General features: G+C 44.5%; 1 protein-coding gene across 1 annotated transcript in view; it reads right to left on the bottom strand.

Annotated features, from left to right (window-relative positions):
- IARS1 (isoleucyl-tRNA synthetase 1) overlaps positions 1 to 21,258 on the bottom strand; it is a 548,404-nt gene that overhangs the window by 489,308 nt on the left and 37,838 nt on the right. Inside the window, exons 4-5 of the mRNA XM_078661397.1 lie at positions 20,032 to 20,151; positions 14,733 to 14,815 (exon numbers count right to left, since the gene is read on the bottom strand). Coding sequence (XP_078517523.1) covers positions 14,733 to 14,815; positions 20,032 to 20,151 — 203 coding nt within the window. The remainder of the gene's footprint in view (positions 1 to 14,732; positions 14,816 to 20,031; positions 20,152 to 21,258) is intronic.

Here is a 21,258-nt window from a genome sequence, read left to right as displayed (position 1 = left end):
AGAAATGAGCTCCTCATTTACAAACAGCTAACTTCTGATATTTTCCTTGAAGGATTGTGAAAAAAGACTGCAACTCCCAGAATACATTAGTTGTAGAAACTGACATCTGGTAAGCCAGATTTAAAATGTGAAATCACATATTGCAGAGATAACCTCTGCATTAGACGACCGATTCTATTTGTGTTGTACTTAGTCCCTACTGCGCTTAAAAAGACACAGAAACTGTCATGCGGAGCTAGAATGTAAGTATGGCCATACATGCGGCCACTGAAAAGTAACAAAAAACGGGTAAAAAACAACTACGAAAAAATGAACAATGATAGGTCGGAGGCTTAATGGTACCTTAACAGGAATACATGTTTTCCAAGTGAACTGGGAGCTGAATCCCACAGAGCAGCAAAGGGCAGCTGAGCAGTTTTCAATTAGTGGTGGCGGGAGATTTGCAGGGCGGGGCTCTGGATAAATGCCCCCTCTCGCAATTGCTTCAGAACGGTGGACAAACCTGGTGTCACAAAGGGATCTTTGACCTCTTACAGGACCTGTTGGTATTTCCAATTTCCTCATATAACAAGGCCCTAATGTTGCAAAGGAAGTCGGCAGATACTGCCGAATCAGAGGGAATAAAAACCACTAGACCCATAACCTCCCGAGGTCAAGAGGTTACAGCTCCAGGGCCTCAACATGTAAGGTGGAGCACTAAGAGGATGGTTTCAGGTGGCCTTAAATTACCAAAATGTGGCTAGTCGCTGGCAAGAGGAAAGGAAGATAGGATCAGCCTCAGAGTCGGATATAACATACATGAATGCAGCACGCAAATCACAGGAACACAGTCAAATTAAGCTGTCCCTTGCAGTCCATTGTTCAAAAATCCTTGCAACGAGTCGTGCGTGCCTCATCAAAAACACATGCTAAAACATATATGCTTTTGGCTTTTTCAGTGTGGTGGGGATAAAAAAAAATCCTGCACCAAACAATTGGTACTCTGCTACTTGAAAAAAAGATAAAAGTTATTTTACTTTAGCGTCGTGTAGATTTTTAGTCTTCAGGACGGCGGGGAGTTATGCCCGACAAATCTAGCCCCATTTATTAGACCAATAAAAAATACAAACGTTTAGGACACCCCTGTAAAATCTGCCAGCACTCGTACCTTCTTGATTGGATAAAGGCAGTGACGCCGTTGTATTTTTGAAGCTCCGTTAACTGGACATGCACTAACAAGTGAAAGCGGGATGTAATTAGGGGGGAGGAGAAGTCTGGGCAGGCAGGATGACTCAGGGGAGGGGGCGGCTTAAATTACCAAAATGTGGCTAGTCGCTGGCAAGAGGAAAGGAAGATAGGATCAGCCTCAGAGTCGGATATAACATACATGAATGCAGCACGCAAATCACAGGAACACAGTCAAATTAAGCTGTCCCTTGCAGTCCATTGTTCAAAAATCCTTGCAACGAGTCGTGCGTGCCTCATCAAAAACACATGCTAAAACATATATGCTTTTGGCTTTTTCAGTGTGGTGGGGATAAAAAAAAATCCTGCACCAAACAATTGGTACTCTGCTACTTGAAAAAAAGATAAAAGTTATTTTACTTTAGCGTCGTGTAGATTTTTAGTCTTCAGGACGGCGGGGAGTTATGCCCGACAAATCTAGCCCCATTTATTAGACCAATAAAAAATACAAACGTTTAGGACACCCCTGTAAAATCTGCCAGCACTCGTACCTTCTTGATTGGATAAAGGCAGTGACGCCGTTGTATTTTTGAAGCTCCGTTAACTGGACATGCACTAACAAGTGAAAGCGGGATGTAATTAGGGGGGAGGAGAAGTCTGGGCAGGCAGGATGACTCAGGGGAGGGGGCGGAGCGGGGAGAGCGGCATGTGGATTGTACAACAGACGGAGGGCATTGCTGTGGGGAGGGGGTGTAGGAGAAATGCACAAGGCGGGCAGGGGAGGGGGCGGAGCGGGGAGAGCGAGAGCGGCATGTGGGTGTGAAGAAGCCGGGCCTTTGAAGTGAAGCTAAGCTTCACTTCAAAGGTGTCGGAGGAATGCGGGCGGCTGTGCACGCGCTTTTAAGCTCAATGCACATGCGCATTGAGCTTAAAAGTCACGGGCACTGCAAGGAATCGCCACGATTCCTTGCTTGTTAGTTAAAGCGTGGTTAGGCCGCAATAGGCTCGCAAGCTCGATGCGCATGCGCATCGACAGGCGAGACCTAAAAACTCTGTCTCTTTTCCTTCATACCCAGAGAAGGCAAGCAGAGTGTCAACTTCTCCTGATCTTCCTCTGGCAGCGTCGCGACCCTCCTCCCCCTCTCTCTTTCTTTTCCCTCTATCTCGTTCTGTCTCTGTCTCCCTCCTAGTTACGTTCTGATTTCAAGAGACAGCTCTTACGTTCTCTCTCTTGCCTCTCCTAGTCTTTATTTGTTTCCTTGTGAAATGGATCCAAAATAGGAAGAACACTTTGGCTGGAAATGTCCTCATTTGCTGATCGTTTTATAATTCCATAGAAAAACCTCGGGACGGAGAGAAAAAAATATTAAATACCTAAATAAAGATACAGAGTGGTCAGCAGACAGGCCAGATTGTTATTTACACCCACACCCATTAGCACCACTTTACAGAGTTTGCCAGTGAAAGCGCTACTTTCTTTTTTTCTTCTTTCTTTGAACAACATTGTTTCTCCAGGGCGGGGAAGTGCTCCATTCCTAAAGGGACTGAATACCTGGTTGAGTGGAGTAGAAACGTTTCATATGATCGTTTTCAACTGTTTTAATTATTTTAGCTTATAAAATGTGTAGGGCGGCTCTGTGTTCGTGGATGTGGTGTTTTTTAAACCAAACTGCTTACATTTTGAAAGGATATAAGCAATGGACATTAAAACAGGTCCCTTCCTGCCTGGTCCTGTAGCCATGTCCTGAATTTTACAGGAAAAATCCCTTACTGATTTCTGAATAATGAGTTTAAAACTGTTAAGGTAACCATGTTGTTCCTGAATACATTTCACATGCTTTGCTTACTCTTGCATTCCTAATGAGTGTTTGCTTTTTCCAGGGTGTTATTCGTTTTTTTCAGGCAGCCTTTTACTCTTGTCCAATGCATAATTTGAATTTAGTCGCAGCACAATTGAGTTGTAGCTTAAGGCTGTGCAAGTTTCTCTCAGTGGGGCACTATGGTGTTCAGTGTGGGAGAGGATGTGGCACTCTGGCCAGAGCTGCTGAATTTGGAACGTGAGCACCATTTTCAGCCTTCATGACCAGTCCACCAGACCACACTCCTGACAGAACTCATTCTGATGCTACACCTTAGAAGGCTTCGCAAGACCTTAGAAGCCCTGGTGTCTTAGCACCCGCAGGTGGACCCTAACGGCGGCAAGTGTGTGTTAACCTTGAAGGCCTGTCCACCACAGTTCACCTCCAGTCTTGCGAGCAGGCATACAAAGAAGCGCACCCTAGACACACCATCGACAGTGACTGTCACTGAGGTCACAAGATCCTTGAGGCCAGTCCACCGCACCCATTGGTACCTCCATTGGCCTCTTTCAGCAGTAGTTGTGCAACTCACCAGGGATCAGCAATGAAGGATTTGCATGCACACCAAACTTAGGGGGTGATTATAATGGAGGTGGGACTGCCACGTCACCCCGTCAGTGGCAGTTCCACCACCATCGGTGACTGCATTACCGCCAGCCATATTACAATGGCGGGTGGTTCCCTGGCGGTCGGAAAGACCCCCGCCACACATCCAAATGGTGCCTTGAGCCCGCCAGTGCGGCGGAAGGGCTCGTGGTTCCTACAATACTGGTGGTGCCTACCAGCCTCCACAGTAGGGATTATGATACCCTTTACCCGCCAGTCTATCCATGGCTGTTCACCCCCCATGGAAAAGTTGGTGGAAAGGGACATTGGGGGCCCGTAGCAGGCCCCTGTCCCTCCAACCCCCAGACATGGAACTCGGTGGGGGGGGGTTCTAAGATGCCCCCCTACATATCACTGCACCATGTGGCAGGCACCTCATTGTGCCTGCCACGTAGTGCAGTGATATATGGAACATGTCCTTTTTAGGTCTCGGCCTGCGTAGGCTGCGCTTGCGCAGTCCCACTGGTGAGAAATTTTGTTTACAGTATGGGGGCTTGAACCTGCCCCTCCTCTCCATTGGCTGGCTTCCTAAACAGAGGCCAGCCATTGGGTGAGAGGGGCGCCTGTCCTTTTAAGCCCCGTCTTTTTGGGATTGAGGGGTGTTTTTTTAAATGTCTTTCTATTTTCTTTCTCTCCTCTTCCCATTGGCTGGAATTTTACATTCCAGCCAATGGGAAGAGGAGAGAAAGAAAACACGCCCCTCAATCCCAAAAATGACGCTGGGTTCTCCGAGGCATTTCTGCCTCGCCTCGGAGAAATGTGGTGGTGTTTGACTCTTGTGCTCACGGCATCGTGTGAATCTGACGGCTTTTTTTTTTTTAGCTCCCACAGGCTAGGGGTAGCTTCGCTCTACGATCTCTATTCCTCTCTCTTAGAGGGGCAGCCACATGGGTTCCACTTATCCAGACAGTGCCGCCCAGCCGCGCAGGCCCATTCCCATACCCCCAGGGCAATGTAGGCATCTCTCCACTGGCCTCTCAGTTCTTGAGGCGGTTAATGCTAGTCGTCGCGCCAGGTGGGTCAACTCGGCAGGCGATGTACAGCCTAGTCCTTCCCTCTCGGGTCACTAGTCAAGTGAGGCCTCAGGCGCCCGTGCGAGCCCGCAAGACCCCGCTGTCCTCATGGTGGCAGGGGCCCTCGCTCACCTCCTCACAGCAGCTCTGACCCCTACACAAGTCCCAGGCGTATGCAGCGCAGCCCCCCCCCTGTACATAAGCTCTGCTCGCATCAGCTCAAAGCCGCGGCACGTTACCCCTGCTGGGCCCGATCTCTCCGGTGCCCAAGCCAGCGCAGGGGCCCCCACCCGGTGGCCGCCCCTGCAGCAGGATCTCGCCGCGCAGATGGGTTGCTTAGAATTCACGGGTCACCTTCCCTTCCGCCTCGGGGTCACAGTCGGCCCCGGCAGCCTCACTTCACTGCGGCGGCAGGGTGGGTCGGTCCCTGATCTTGTTTAAGGTCCGCTTTTAGTCCCCACTGCACTCTGACTCCCTCTGCCAGACTCTGTTAGGTCTTCCAGGCTCCGCCATCTTGGGACCCGAAGCTACGGGTGGATCAATTTGGTGGGGCGGATTCCAGGCCACGGAGCACCTTCTAATTGGTTGTGCTGCACTCAGCAACGTTCTGCCCCTGCAGTTCTATGGGGCGAGGGAGGGGGTTCAGGATGCCGCTGGATCAGGCTTGTCGCGAGGAGCTCGGAGGTGAGCTACTCACTCCATCAGCGTCAGGTCACCCTTTCCCCTCCAGACCCGCCCAACACCACCACTTGTCTTGCCTCTGTTCTCTGCTTGTCATCGTTTTTTCTTGCTTCTGTTCCTTGCTTGTCATTGTTTTTTCTTGCCTCCTTGTTCTTTGTGCTTGCTCTCCTGCCCCCTCATTGGTTGTGCTGGCTCTCCTGCCCCCTCGTTCGTTGTGCTTGCTCTCCTGCCCCCTCGTTCATTGGGCTTGCTCTCCTGCCCCCTGGCTGTGCTTTCTCTCCTGCCCCCTGGTTGTGCTTTCTCTCCTGCCCCCTGGTTGTGCTTGCTCTCCTGCCCCCTGTTCCCTCGTTGTGAGCGTTTTTTCTGGCCTCTGTCCCCTGTGTGTATGGCTCTGTGTGTGTGGCTCTGTGTGTGTGTGGCTCTGTGTGTGTGTGGCTCTGTGTGTGTGTGTGGCTCTGTGTGTGTGTGTGGCTCTGTGTGTGTGTGGCTCTGTGTGTGTGTGTGGCTCTGTGTGTGTGTGGCTGTGTGTGTGTGGCTCTGTCTGTCTGTGCCTCTGTCTGTCTGTGTGTGTGGCTCTGTCTGTCTGTGTGTGTGGCTCTGTGTGGGTAGCTTTTTTTGTAGGTGGCTCTATGTGTGGGTGGCTCTGTGTGTGTGTGGGTGGCTCTGTGTGTGGGTGGCTCTGTGTGTGTGTGGGTGGCTCGGTGTGGGTGGCTCTGTGTGTGTGGCTCTATGTGAATGACTCGGTGTAGGTGGCTCTGTATGTGTGTGGGTGGCTTTGTGTGTGGTTCTGTGTGGGTGCAAATGCAATAGGTCTCGCATTTGCGAGCGATTAAGCTCTTGGCATTGTAAATGACAATGCCATTTATTTATGTTTTAAAAACAAAAACATAAATAAAAATAATGTCATGAGCAATGCCAATAGCTCTAACTTTAAGAATGCAGAGACCATTGCATTGTAAATGCTTGTTTACATTGCGGCAGATGATGCAGCCAGCAGTACCTGCTGCAATGTAAAAGATAGGCACTTGCGAATGCCATAGTGGCGGTCGCATTGTAATGCCTATCGTGAGGCCGCCACCTTGAAGGCCAGCTGTCCCATTCCCCGATTCGATGGCGGACGGACTGAAGTCCGCCTGCCATCGTAGTCAGCCCCTAAGTTTGCAAACTTCATGGTCTCTGCTTCATGCACAAACACTTTTAACATGTGCAGCCTGCTTTCGGGCCACTGGAGTTAAGCAGCAATGGAGGCCAAAAAGAGGTTGCAGTGTTGATAAATTATGCAACAATAAAAAGGCTTCAGCGTAATGCAGTGCATTTTATGATACTTTATTATTTTGACATATTTATACATACTAACAGCCTCTGCAAAGCTTTTGCCTCATTAGTAACTGTATAACATACAAATGCAGCAGTGGGAAAGGTGACCAGTCAACCTTTGCAATGGGCCCTACACTTCATAGCAACATAAGTCACATTTCTCTTAGTAATTTTTGATCCGTTTGAGCAACAAAACTGTTTTGGGTGATATTGTTAGATTATGCAGCAGATGATGTATTATGTGGCAAATATGATACAGCCATAGTTAAGTGGAAAATATTCTTCCACTTAACTTAATTTTGCCCCAGCATTGTAGTTGATCAATTTGCAAGTTCCCCAAACCCAAAAGTCAAGTTTGGGCACAATTAGCATTTTAAAAGCAGTCCTACAACACAGGGCTACTTTTAAACTGACCTCAGGCTTCAGCAGTGTGTAGTAACTGACTCCACGCAGATAGATGAGTTTCATGAGGATTTATTGAAGTTAAGAGGGAGATCAGAAGTACACCAGTATTCAGCCCCACCAGGAGCAGCCAGCAAGGCGCTCAGCCCTTCTCCAACTGTGTGATTCATACACCAACATTCTAAGTGACATCATCTTAAGAGTGTTCCACTGGTGAAGCAGTGGAAGACATGTAAAGCATAATAACCAAGATACTACATATCCTCCTTTCTTCCAAAGAAAACAAAATAGAAGAAAGTATAATCGGATGTATAAGCTAGTAGGAAGAACTAGAGAGGAGAGTGACATCATCTTAAGAGTGTTCCACTGGTGAAGCAGTGGAAGACATGTAAAACATAATAACCAAGATGCTACATATCCTCCTTTCTTCCAAAGAATACTACACAGTGCACACATGCAAACACAGAAAGGGCTGCTGGCCTCAAAACTGCCATGCCCTATTATATTCTAGGGACTTAAAGGTAGTTCTAATCCCCCTGCCCTATTATGTACTAGGGCCTTATAGGAGAGGTCATGCCAACCATAGGGGTACCCTAACCCATAGTGCACGCTAGTGTATGTAGGTGTTTTCACAGTATCTTTAGGTGTCTCTTTAGGAATAGCACTGGCCCTGTAGAGGCCAGGGTCAGGTACCACCAGTACCAGTCAGCAAAACGTTGGGGAGTGCCCAGGGCAGAGGATGGCTTTGCACCACTAAAGAAGCACAAACTCAGAATGTAAAACATAACACTATGGTTGTGGGGTTCTCTTTAATAATCAGAATTGATTTCTATCCTAATTAACCCATTTTCCAACATTAGGATAAGGAAAGACTGGGGAAAAATCATAACGTTCTAATCTATACCTTGAAGTTTTCATGCAGCTCTTTGATGATGGTTAATAGCTCACTGTTCTATGTTAGGATTTTAACTTGTAAACTGCAAATACCAAAAGAATCTTTCAGACAAAAGCAGTAACTCACTAACCTATTTACATGATATGCATGTTGTGATCTGCGTGGTACACGTTCTTTGCTGCAGGCATATTACACCACTTTGGCTACCTTACCAAGAGTCAAAACTTCCACTAGACAAACCTCCGATCTCTCTCAATAAAGGTTATTAATCACCAAAGTTATCTTCACATTTTTATTGTTGCCTGAAAATTTCTGGAGACCAGGAATGCAGCAGCAGGTATTTTTTAAACCATAATGCACTTGCAAACACGATGTCCACACCCTAAGTCCGCGACCTTTGTTTGCTTGGTGCATGAAGATGATATACATGTTTTTTTAACATTTGGTCTGATTACTATATGAAATAACAAAGAAGCATACATGCAAACTGTGACAACATGCCTGCTTTTCTCGAAATTTCACTTCGAAAGTATGCGATTGTATTTGTTTAACGGGCGGTGATTTGTATAGGGTCACTGGGAAGTCCACAAGGTTGTCCCTGTCCCCCCCAGAATTTTAGTGTCTCCTACGCCCCTGCTTTCGCGTGACTATTTGGAACGATACAATCAGCATCCTTGTATCACAAGAATGCTGTTGACGTGTGTGAGATGCACAATACGCAGACAGACTTAGGACGCTATATGCTTACAGCAAAAGTAGTGAGCTACCACTAAAGTAGTCAAGCCCTCATTTGCCTTAATATTCGGTATAACCCTTTGCACTGTTCTACCTCTAGCCCACCCAAATTCACAGTAAATTGATGTTCACAAACCATGTTCCCACACCCACACACCACTTTCAGTTTTGTATTCCTTTCTTTGAATGTATGTTCTATGTACTTGTGTGATCAAGCCCGCCACATGTGGAGGGACTCTACCCACTTCTGGAACAACTCTGCAGGGCGTGCGCTGCTCGATATGCGAATGTGAGGCATGCTGTATTAGAGTATGCTGTGGAAGCCCCGCCCATATGTGTGATTGGCTTGTGTCATTGTCCTTCAGAAATGCTGGCTTCCAATTCGTACATAGGCTTGTTAGTCCTGCCTTGGTACCGCCTTGTCTCTATTGGTTACCACCCATAACGACTGGACCTTTTACTTGGCTCATTACACAGTCTCCATTATTTAGTGGGTGATTACTATTTTCTTTAACCGCATCGTTGCTAGGGCGATTCCCCTGCTGTGCTGGACAGCAATAAAAACGGGTGTGGTCATGACGAGCTCAGCTCGTCATGAGCACAGGAGCACTGTACTGCATGACGAGCTCAGCTGGAAGGGGTTAAAAGTCTTTCCTTATTCCAGCTGGTCCGATTTCACTTTAGCAGCTGCGCTGCTTTATTTAATTAAATTGCGTGCGGTCCGCACCTGTTCATGTGCAGGTAGCGCTCTATGTCTCACGGTCCTACTCAAGCACTTAAAAGCAGCTGGTTTAAGCAACGCGGAGCTCTACAAAAAGTCCATGTAAAATCGTGATGGAGAACAGCAAGGCACGCCTCTATTTGTTTTAGAGATAAAACGCGGCACGACGTTCAACACCTGCAGTAGACTCTCGATGCACACTTCCCGTGCCACAAAATCAGCAGTGTCCCAAGTGAAGAAGGGTCTGCAATATTACTAAACAGACGAGCTACGGGATTGTGAAATGGCTACGAGAGGGAATATTCCACTGTGGTTACTTCCGGGATAACAAAGCATCATTTGTAAAATGCAAGTATCAACTTGAGATGTACCAAGCGTTTCTCTGGCGTTTTTTTTTTTGTGTGGGCGCTCCACTCAGGCATGTGCAGTGTGAACGAAAAATGTTAGGCTCAGGCACATTACAATCTTTCCACTGCACAGTTTCTCTTTTGGAACGTTCGGGACCTTAAATAAGAAGCTTTTTTCATAGATTTAGATCTCATCTCTGAGGTACTAATTTCGTAAAACTTTATTTAAACCATAAAGTGTGAAGCCTCCGTCTCACGTGGTACCACCAAGCTGCTTATTCCTAAGACATATGCGCGTCATCAAATGTGAATATTTACTAAGTATTCTGCTCCGTTTAATGCTATAACAGTGATTCTAATACAAGCATTTGCAATGCAACAGGTCTCGCATTTACGCGAGTTTAAGCTATTGGCATTGTAAATGACAATGCGTTTTATTTATGTTTCAAAAAACAAAACATAGATAAAAGGCATTGTCATTTACAATGCCAAGAGCTCAAGCTCACATAAATGCGAGACCTGTTGCAATGCAAATGCTTGTTTTTTTTTTTAACAGAGGGCAGGGCACAAGTCCTAAAAAAAGATGTGGGGAGATTAATCAATTTAGGCAGTATGCAAGTGACATCACAGCGCGTGACATAGCATGTAGCATCACAGTAAGTGGCATCACAAGAAGTGACGTAACATCTTAAGACCTCACACTCACACATATGTTTATCATGGGTACATATGAGTGCATTACATTTAACAAATTAGATTTTGTGTAGGGGTTGTGCCAAAAAAGTGACGCAAACTAGATGTAAAATCTGGGCCTGAACTTATACATTTGTTTTTTTATACCAGTCACAAGGAAATTGGCAACAAGGAGAAACGTGGCCGTAAAACTGTTCTGTTTAATTGGCTACAAGCATGCAATTTAAAATATCTTATGGGGTTTACACACCTGCTGCAGAGATCTCTGTCTGCCAACTAAATCTCCAGGAATATTCATAATGGTAAGAGAACTGTGGAGGTTAATGTATTTGTTGGAGATATCTGTGTTTTGTCTAATCCCAGTTTTGAATCAAAGTAGCATAGAGGGTTGAAGTATATATATATATAGAACTTTATTGTTCGATTAATAAAAATCATTACTATGGTAAACATTTATCAATGATAATAAAAACGTGTATCGATATTGCTAAAATATTTACACATAGTGCAAGAGACACGCATTTTATCTCGGTGCTGTGTCTTAGCTTAAAACATTTATTTAGTTTTTTTTTTTTTTTATCTGAGAATCTTCTTAGGAGCGTCCATTTAGTCCGGTCATATGATCACAGTGGGTTAATTAGTAAGATTCATCCATAAATAATTAAAAAAGACCTAGCCATTTTGTTAGTAAAATATTAACTTCATCTGGACAATGCAACTTCATAACGAACAATTAGAAAACAGTTGGGGGCCATGGTTGGCCCTTCTGATTTAACATCTGCTAAGGCCACAGAGCGAGACCCTAGTCGCTGAGAATAAGTGATTAATATCAATGGTTGCGCGGGTCCATTAATATGGTGAAGTCCCTGCGTATGATGGTTTAAATGTTCCTGGGGCGCACTGGGGGGCATGAAATGGTCCGTGTGAAAAAAGGCCATGGTCAACTGCTGTTTAGTGGAGCAGGGGGCTTAATCCTCCCTTTTATGGTTGACTATTGTTTGCTTGCTGGCTGTCTCGGATTATAAATATTCTTGCTGCTCGTCATAAACTTGGTGAACCGCATATTGAGCAGTGAATTGTCCGGATTCATTGAAGCAATGATGGCTTGTCGGCACGTGCGAAAGCCCAGTTTATTCCATTCGCTCTTTAACAAGATTTTTCGGTCGTCAAGTAATATAGGACAGAGACATGCCACATGCTCAATTGTTTCCTTGCTACTCCCGCACCCCCTGCACATTACGTTGGTGTTTACGCGTTGCCAGCTCGGCAAGTGGTACAAGAATGGCCATTCGCCCATTCTGAGTGCCATGAATCTTTTTTTCCACAGCACAGAGTAAGTACATGACAGATGTGGGGCCATGATCACTGGCTTAAACCGTGATACAATTGTCCAGGCGTGCTTACGTTGGGCCAATTGGGCTCTGTCTGAATGAAAGGACCAAAGACGGACGTTCCTTTTGATGTGGATTTTGAGTGCTTGCTGCAGTGGGTTCGAGCTCCAGATTTCTTCTGAGTCCAGGAGTTTTAGGGAGTCTTGTAGAGAACGCCAATATGATCTACCAAGTTGTCCAGCTGAGATTTCCTGCCACAAAAGTGCCTCCAGGCTCCCTTCTCTGGAGGTACGCAACTTGTTACACAGCCTGATGAATGCTCCGACCCCTACTGCTTGATGGTCTTGAAGGCCAAACTCGAGACTTATTTGAGCAGGAGATGAAGATTTCGGAAGGCTCAACACTTGTTTGAATATTCGTGTTATTTTATTCACGAGGGTGTTGTCCTTCCCTTGCATGATCCCCTGGCTGTAAGTAAGGAAATTGATGATTTTTGCCTTCATAACGGTTATGAGTGGGGTCAGGCTTGGCCCAGACAGTTGCCTGACAATGGTCTTAAAAGCCACCTGGATTGTCAAAGCTTTGGCTTCTACCTCATCTCTATGTTTAGAGAATGAGCCTATTCAATCCCTGTGGACCCCAGGTACTTATATGAGATGGCTTTATCAACACTTTGGCCTTTGTACAGCCAACCGCCGCCTCGGTATTTCCTTGACCCGAAGGTGACTGCCCTTGTCTTTGTTAGGTTCAATTCCAGTTTGTTTTCGGTGGTGTAAAGGGACAATCGGTCAAGGAGTCTCTGCAGGCCAACCCTGGTGTGGCTTAGCAGCACTGAGATATCTGTGTTTTGTCTAATCACAGTTTTGAATCATAGTAGCATAGAGGGTTAACGTCTCGCATGCAAAGCACATTACCTAACATGAAAATGACAGTTATATTATTTTATGTAAATGGTTAAGTGGGTTACTGCATTTAACACAGAGATCCTTTAGTTATTTCCAGTTCATAAATTGTAATCCTTCTAATATAACTCAGTGACCTATGAAGGACATGCGGCTCCTACACCTTGTAACCCTCACTACCTTATGTAACACATCCTGCACATTAATTCATACACATATGATTTACTGCGAATGTGTAATGTGTACATGTAATGTAAAGTGCTCTGACACCCTGCAATAGGATGAGTAGAACTATAGCGCTAAAAGAAATAAAACAAAATAGTGTTATTTAAATTTTATTTGTGTAAAATGCTTGGAAAGACCAACACATCTGACATTCTTACAGTGAATGTATATCTCTTATAAAGAGGGACTAAACAAAGTCAAAAGCATGCCTCAAGTATTTAAAAGCTATGTGCATTTATTTCTTCTCCATTGTATTTGCATGTATGTGTGAGCCTTCATATAACTCCCAGACAATATACTCCAATAAAGGAGACCTGAAGGCCCCTTAACTTCGGCCTTTTGTTTTGGGCCCAGCTGGAATCTGAAAAGACCCTTCTTGCCTGCACGTTGCTGCTCGGACTGAAAACAGACAACATGCAGGCGCTGCTGAATGTGTACCAGTGTCTGAAAACCACGCTAGGGCAAGTTTACATATTTCTGTGGGGCTCCACCGCTTGGCAGGGTTGACGGCGTCCACCCTGTGAAAAGAGTGAGTAGACACCGTCTGCCCGTGTGTACCCTCGGCTTGTGCCCAGCCAGGGGTGGTAGGACTCCAACCCTCCTTGCTGCAAAGACAATATTCTAGTGAATAAACAATATAAGAGAGTTTATCCTTAGAAAGTGGCAATAGATAAGATGACACTAAATAACACATTAAAATAAAATAAAGGCACGAGATGCATGTTGTAAAACAAGTATTGGCAAAGCCAATAGGTCTTACCTTTAAAACGTGAGTACCAACCTATTAGCTTTGCGAATGCCTGTTTGCAATGGTAATTTTATATTTTACCATTCTAAAATGGACAAAAGGCATGTTGGAATGGTAAATTAAGAATGCCGAAACGGCCGCCGGGGAGCATGACGAATGTAACTATCTTGGTCAAAAAAAAGTTACAAAAAGAGAGCAGGACGTGGAGGGGCTGGGCTATGTCAGGCACTGGAGTGCTACTGGCGAGAAAGGATGATTAGGAGCAGGAAGAGAAACAGACAAGAGTCAGGGTCCATAGAAGAACATTAGGCAACCTTAGGAAAAAAATGAATAAAACAAGGAGCAACAGATGAGCAGGGTTGTTGAAAGCAGAAGAGGGAGGTGGCAGAAAGAATAAGCAGATGGGGAGAAACTGAGACAAAAAAAAAAAGATGTGCTACCACTTAGAACTGAAATAAAAATAAAAAAGGTCCTATCAAGTCAGCAGATACAGACTAAGATAGACAAGAAGGCCATCAAAAATAAAGCCCTGTCCCTAGACCTAAGGTTCCACAGCACGGCCTTAATATTCCTTCTACTTGTAATGATCGCTCACCACTTACTACTGGCCCATTACCGGACGGTTCACAGAGACGAGCCTTTAACAGATTTGATACATTGACAGTTTTTTTGCTGTACAATACATACTAATGTGGTGCATTTTCTGGGATGAAACTGAGGATTGTCCATCAGTGATCTATGCGCCTAATCCCAGTAAATCACTCAAGGAGAAAGAAAAACAGGATTGAGGTGGAATGAAGGAGGAGGACTGAGTATCGTGAGACTCACTAGACAAGGAAGAAAACTGAATCGCTTGATGGAATGAGTAAGATAGAAAGGAGACAGACAGATACAGATAGACAAATAGATATAGTGCTATACCGTGCTCAGGTTTTGACGCAGTGTTACGATCTCACTACTTTTACACAGACCTTTGGAGGCCCGGAAGTAAAGCGCATGCAAGTCTACATTAAATTTAATTAAACAAGTTGACAAGCAAAACCCTTCCATCTTACGCATTTCTGACCATCAGTGACTGAAAGGGATTACGTACCAAACAGTTTCCATGAATGAGGGATACAGAGTTTTATAATCATTCTTAAAATCGATCCAGCGTCCGAGCCTGGTAACACTGACCTGTCAAGATGCAAAACAAACACGCATTTGTCATAAATCTAGCACATTTCAAACAACTATATTCAGTTTTCAGATCTTGGTGAAAACACCAAGAAGACAAACTCAAGCAAATATATTTTTTCAATGGTAGAGCACTAGCAGCAGAATTCTAAAGTAGCAGCAGTCCTGGAGCAAAAGACTCCTTGTCTGAAGGTGAACTCCTTGATGTGCTCTATTTGGCTGTCCAATCAGGAGGCTTTGTGCATTTCAATTTTGATACGGCTGTCAGGACAGAAAATTGCAGTGTTCTGCTATGAGGAGTTTTATAATGTGTGGGGCCTTCTCAACAATCTCTGCTATGGTCCCTGGATCATTCCTATGTACACGAGAGACACAAAACATCAAGCTCCATGCGACATTGAGCGGTCCACAGCAGGCAATGAGCAGCTCATCAGCTACTGGTAGCGCTCCAACTACTTGCAAGTAGCTCTCCTGTATGCAGCCCATTCTACTAAATTAGAAGCTTTTGCTTGGTTGAATTAATGTAGATATAGCAAAATTGTGTTTCCAAGAAGAAAATGTGTGCATTTTTAGAATTTATAAAACATAGTTAAATCTGGTATTTGACTGATAAAACATACATCATTGGAGAATAATAATATTGTTACCATGATGACAGTGCCGTTGTAGCTATGGCTGTTCTGTATTATGCATGTACAGGCATTTCAATTTGACGCAGCATTTTTTAGATTACTGTTGGCAACCTGAACTGAGGTGATCTCAGCTGCTATTCTAGCATATGGTGGCCATTAACGTAATCTTGTCTGATGTAGGCACTATTAACAACACTAATAATGTTAGTAGCTCAGGGTGATGTTCAATGGACATAATTAGCTCTTATTACTCGAAAGGTTGAGGACTGCAGGTTAACAGACATTAGCCAGAAGCAGCAAAGTTAAAATTGCATTTTATTTCACTTGTGACCTAATCACAAGACCACACACTCCTTCCACAGGCTTCTCATTACATAACCACACCAATGGTTTGTACAGAGTTCTTCGCTTTACAGGCATAACTCAACTCATCCAAATGTAGAACTAACCCCCAAAAGAGAAGCTTATGGTGGGAAAAGCACATTCAAGACATACAGAGCTTGGCTCAGTAATTAAAACTAAACCAGGATTCGTTGCTGCATATTTTGTTATAACGTTTGAACTTCCTGCCCTTGGACTTGGAATAATAATCTTCAAGACATATCCACTTTGACTCATAATCTTCAAGACATATCTGAAACAGCTACTATTAAAGAACATGTTGTGCCCTAACTTTACTTGCTTACTCAAGAGACATCTGTAACTTCTCCAGACGAGTCAGATTCGCCTAACCATCCCACCCCTCCCATCCTGCTAGGTTAACTCTTTTGATTGTTATATGCACAGATTCTCATCAGTATTAGTACCTGACAAATATTTAGGGAGCTGCATTAATAAATGAAAAGCTGGACAGCGCACGCCTCGGCCTCGGGGAGAACGATGCTGAGGAATGCAGAACAATATTTAGTATTTGCAAGGCATGCGGAGGTAACAGAATGAATACATTTGCACACAAGTATACTAAAGTGTACAATGAGGGTTGAGCTTAGAAATATTGTAGCTGATGGACATCAAAATGTGATGGAGGGAGCACAGGTTTAACGTTGTTGGTATGAAATATGGGGGTCAACTTTTTTTTATACTAATGGCTCATTTATTACTTCTGTAACATTGTGGGCTCTTCATTGTTGATGCAGAATCCTCAAGTAGGTGCAAGAAGTCTGATGGTTTAGCAGACAAAAGACCTACCTATCTAGGTTACTAATTCAGAAGGTTATAGAGGCCTAGCCGAAAGCTACTAATGTAGCGTCACTCTTGCTGGACTCCTCCACCAACATCCAATCTACAGAGGATTATACTACCTCACATTGAAGTGTTGAGGTCCTTTATTAGTAAAGGGAACCTGTTCAGCATCCGCCAATGTGAAAATCTGTATACCCGGCCTACTGCCCTGTACTCCACAGAACCACCCACAGTGATGAGTAACAAGCCAACTGCAGCATTAATATCAGCCTCCACTAAAGGCTGCCCCAGTTTCTGTTAAATCTGCCCCTCTGGTGATACCCAGCTCCGACAACCAAACCCACCTCAGGAATATACTCAAGGCAAACCGAGATAAGCACATAGACCTTCAGTTCTAAATAGGTACGATATCATTTGGTGCCCAAGCAGAGGCATCATTTGGTGACCTGGAATCAGCAGTCGCCACTCAAAAAACATCTGAAGATGCTGGAAGAATCTTGATTACCAAGCTGAAGATTTGGAGGGTGTCTATAGGTACAAACACATAAGGAATTGTGGGCCCGCCAGAACCAACATAGGACGGGAGGATGGGCTCTTCGTTTAAGTCTGCCTTACAAGTGGTCTCTTTAAACACCCTATGTAGCAGACACATAAAGCACTGCCGGTTCCACTGCCTCACCCCACTCCTCATTCCACTCAGCATGTCTTTAATTGCAGTTACCGAGACCATGTTCGACAAAAGGTCAGGCCTTATGTGCTCGAGACAGGAGAATGCTACTGGGCTGATTTCCTCATATTACAGCCAACCAGTACAACCAATGATCATTTGAAGTTATGAGGAAGTTATGATGCGAAGTATGTCAATTATTTCATTCCTGGGAGTTTCAGCCCAGGGGAAGCAGCCCAAGGCCACATCAGGCCTTCCAAGCAAAAGACAGCACAGGAGTGAACAGACTAGCTGTCAAATGCAGTTATTGTGCTCATGAGAGTCTCAAAGAGGAGCAAGGCCGTGCAAACGGGCCAGCCTGACACCAGACAGCCATAGAGTGAACAGACTAGTTGCCAAAGTAAGCACCTTATGCTCACCCCACCCACACACCATTAGGCCAACTCTGACACCCACTCTGGGAACCCATCTGAAGTATCTCTAGGTACACTGTACAGTGGGATCACTTACCAAATGAAACAATTTTATAAAGTTATGAGCTGCTCTTAAACATATGATAAGGACTGGGGGGGAGGGGATGTGAAGATCTGACAAGGAGGGGTTACCTATCTCCCCTCATTGGGTTTTTTGTTCCTAGTTGACCACTAGCAGGCTAATTCCCTGCAAGGTCGTCCTTGCCCTGGGGCATTTCATCATGGCTTGGAATGTGATGGGCTCTTGGCTTGTATCTTTGGGTGGAGAAATGTGGATTAGGGCCCAGGGAAGAGAAGTTAGGATACCAGTTGAATTGCTTTTGTTTTGATCTATCCCAGGCTGCTGAGCACCCCGCGTAATGCACTGATGGGTTCGCCGTAGTTGCTGGACGATAACTCTAAAGTGGATAGAACATAACTCACCCAGCCTCGAACTCTAACAGCTGCCTTCTACCCCACCTCAGTGCCCATGGTGGGAGGTAGGGATACCTGTCTTTAATGTCAGGTTCATTTGTTTTCAACTGACATTCAGAAATGAGTGTCTTTTACCAATATGGAATAGGACATTTATGGCTAGACCAACTAAGCATCACATGTTCCTATTTTATCTGAAATATCGGAAGAGAAGCCCACATATCAAGAAGAGCTAAAGGGACCATGCTGTTTAGGCGATGGAGGTGCCAACATCCTCCTTCAATGCTAGGTGGGTGTTAATCGGGATCACACCTTGAGTCCCCTTTGAATGGGAATTTTTTATATACTGATTCAGAGAGCAGCATTGGTGGAGGTTTGGAGTGTCTTCATAGAGTGCTGGAAATTATCGCAAACAACTTTAATTACATTGCAGACCTTCCACTTTGGATCATTTCATCACCTTGCTCATGCAGTCAGCACCATGACTTTAGAGGCTTTCAACAGTCTTGCAATTAACTGATGCAATAGGCTCTAGTAACTTGGGTAGAGAGTCCTGCAACCTAGTGATGAATGTGGAATAACACAAAGTCACACTGACTAAAGCTCACTGCTAGCGACAATACACTGCGCTAAGCAATGCACTAAAGAGTGTTTGCAGCTAGCTGTGTTCAAGGACTCGTCATCCCATAAAGGACACAGTACTGGATTATAGCAGGTAAAATTCACTTACAGTCTGATACACAGTGTTAGAAAGAAAATGTTTGTGGAATTAGTAAGAGGTGCTTTGAGTTCAGGAGCTTGCACAGCAGTTAAGAGTAGCGAATCCATGTTGAAGCATGATATCAGAGGCCATCAGCCCGCAATTCTTCATACTGTCGAAAATACTTGTATTGCTCCAAAGAAACCATTTAGTGATACTGGCGCGAGACTGGGGTTAACACAACTAGACCAATGCACCATAGTCTTTACCAGCTCACAAAGAAACTGACTACAGAGGGTTCAAACCAAGTAGTCCGAATGTGCCTGAAATTGAATAAGACAACCAGATATAGGAAATTTAAAAACGCTTGACTCTCCGCCCTTGGATGCAAGGTTCAAGTTTTAAGACCTATATACACTGCACAAGGCTTACTGAGATATAGGCACAAGATATCTGCAGAAGCTATGTGCCACCCCTACTGTATTCAGCACCTGCACATCTGATCACTCGGCCATTCCTCAGGTTAATTAAGATGCATTACCACTGGAATCTTGGGTCTCCAGCTGAGGAACGTTTTGAATCTTAACTAAAGGGCATAGTGAAAATGTAATTTTCAGTATCTTCATGCATTGCAGGGCTGCAAGTGAAGAATAGCGAACAGAGGCCCACCCTTCCTAGTTGGAAAGGAGCCCCCCGCATACACACCTGACTAATGCACAGGCAGTGGTATACCTGCACACTCTAAATTGATTGAAGTCGTATTACACAAATGTCATAAGAAAATAAACAGAGGGCATGTGTGTAAATGTAGCAGGGCTATGGACACTGCTCAATGATTACGGATTCAATGCAAAACAACATTGTTACTTTAGGGTCATGTTTATATACTGAAGCACTGCAGACTGGAGTCTTCAGAAACCACTAGAACAAAACATTAAAGTAACGGGCTACATAAAATCAACAATCAATCACAGTGTTTAAAAAGTTTGTAGAAATAAAGGCTATTGATGGAATAAGAAATAAGCTATGTGTTTGTCTCATTACTAATGTTCACGTTTGGGTGCGTAGATTGGAGTACCATCGTTGACTTGTGCAATAACTCCTGATAACTTAAAGCAGTCTATATGCCTAAATAAAATATACTGTACCTCCCACTCCTGGGAATATCGCATGACAATTCCCCGGCACTGCTTATTGTACTCTGCAATGCCCATCTTGGCAACATCCTCTGGTCCTTTGATCCCCAAGGTCTTGTCAATTTCATATTCCTGTAAAAGGTAACATGTTGCTTTCAGATTTGAAACCACTTAACATTATATAATATTTTACTCCACATAATAAAAATGATTTATTTTAAAATATAGAAGAGAAGTTACACAAAATATCATGATGCCCAATTATCAGTAGATTGTGAGGAACATTAGGAGTAAAGTATTTCACACTGTAATGCAATGTGTTGTGCCACAGAGTACTGTCCTTTTACTGGGCCAGCAGTCTGCTAGTCACAAGGACCAAGTCTAGCAAATGGGTTTTCTTTCAGTTACACCAGAAATCATTTTGTGAAATGGGTAGGATTCTGCCCTGTGGGTCTTTGCCCTGCAGCAAATGTGCTCCAAATGAGAGAGCAAACCCTCCTATACTTGCAGCACACAGGCCTCACTGAAAAAGTACTTAGGTAACACAGGGTGGGTTCCAAGTGATGAATACACCCACCCTTGGCAAGTCAAATGCTGGGGGTCAAGCCTTCACCACCAAGAAGAGGGCTATTTCTCTACTCCTGATATTGCAATGATCACAGATGCCCAGGCACCTGGGAAAATAGCAGCACCAAAGTTTTTCTCTGTCCCCGCTCCTTCCCCATCAGCTGTGCACAGACATGCATATTATCGAAATCTGTGAAATTATCCTGTCAAGGTATAAAAGGGGCAATCTCCTGCCTCCCATGGGCAACCTCTTATCTGCCCCAGTAAATCGCCAAGCAGTAAAACTATCAGGCTCGGATTTCTCTCAATATCCCATGTTCCCATCTTCGTCACCTTCCTCTACTGCTGCCTCTTGCTTTTATCTGTTCGCTTCACCATTATCTATCCCGTTCCCTCCCACCTGGGCATTTACGAGGTCGCGCAGCCACCAGAGGCTAATAAGACACTAGAGTTTTGGGAGAAAACACTACATCTATGTAGCTCCTTCCTGTGGTATGAACTTGGGGTGGTGTAAAGAGCTATCTGTGCAAGCCAACATATCATTATAGAGCACCGACAGAATTGTCTTTTTGCATTTCAGTAATAGGTGTTATTACTCAAATATCAAATACATTTCACGTATTTTAGAACTTCAATAAGATATAAAAGGATGAAACACCAAATTGGACTTGA

The sequence above is a fragment of the Lissotriton helveticus genome, chromosome 9 (assembly GCF_964261635.1).
Source record: "Lissotriton helveticus chromosome 9, aLisHel1.1, whole genome shotgun sequence".
NCBI lineage: Eukaryota > Metazoa > Chordata > Amphibia > Caudata > Salamandridae > Lissotriton > Lissotriton helveticus.
Note: the sequence above shows the minus strand (reverse complement) of the source record. Positions and strands in the feature narration are given on the sequence as shown.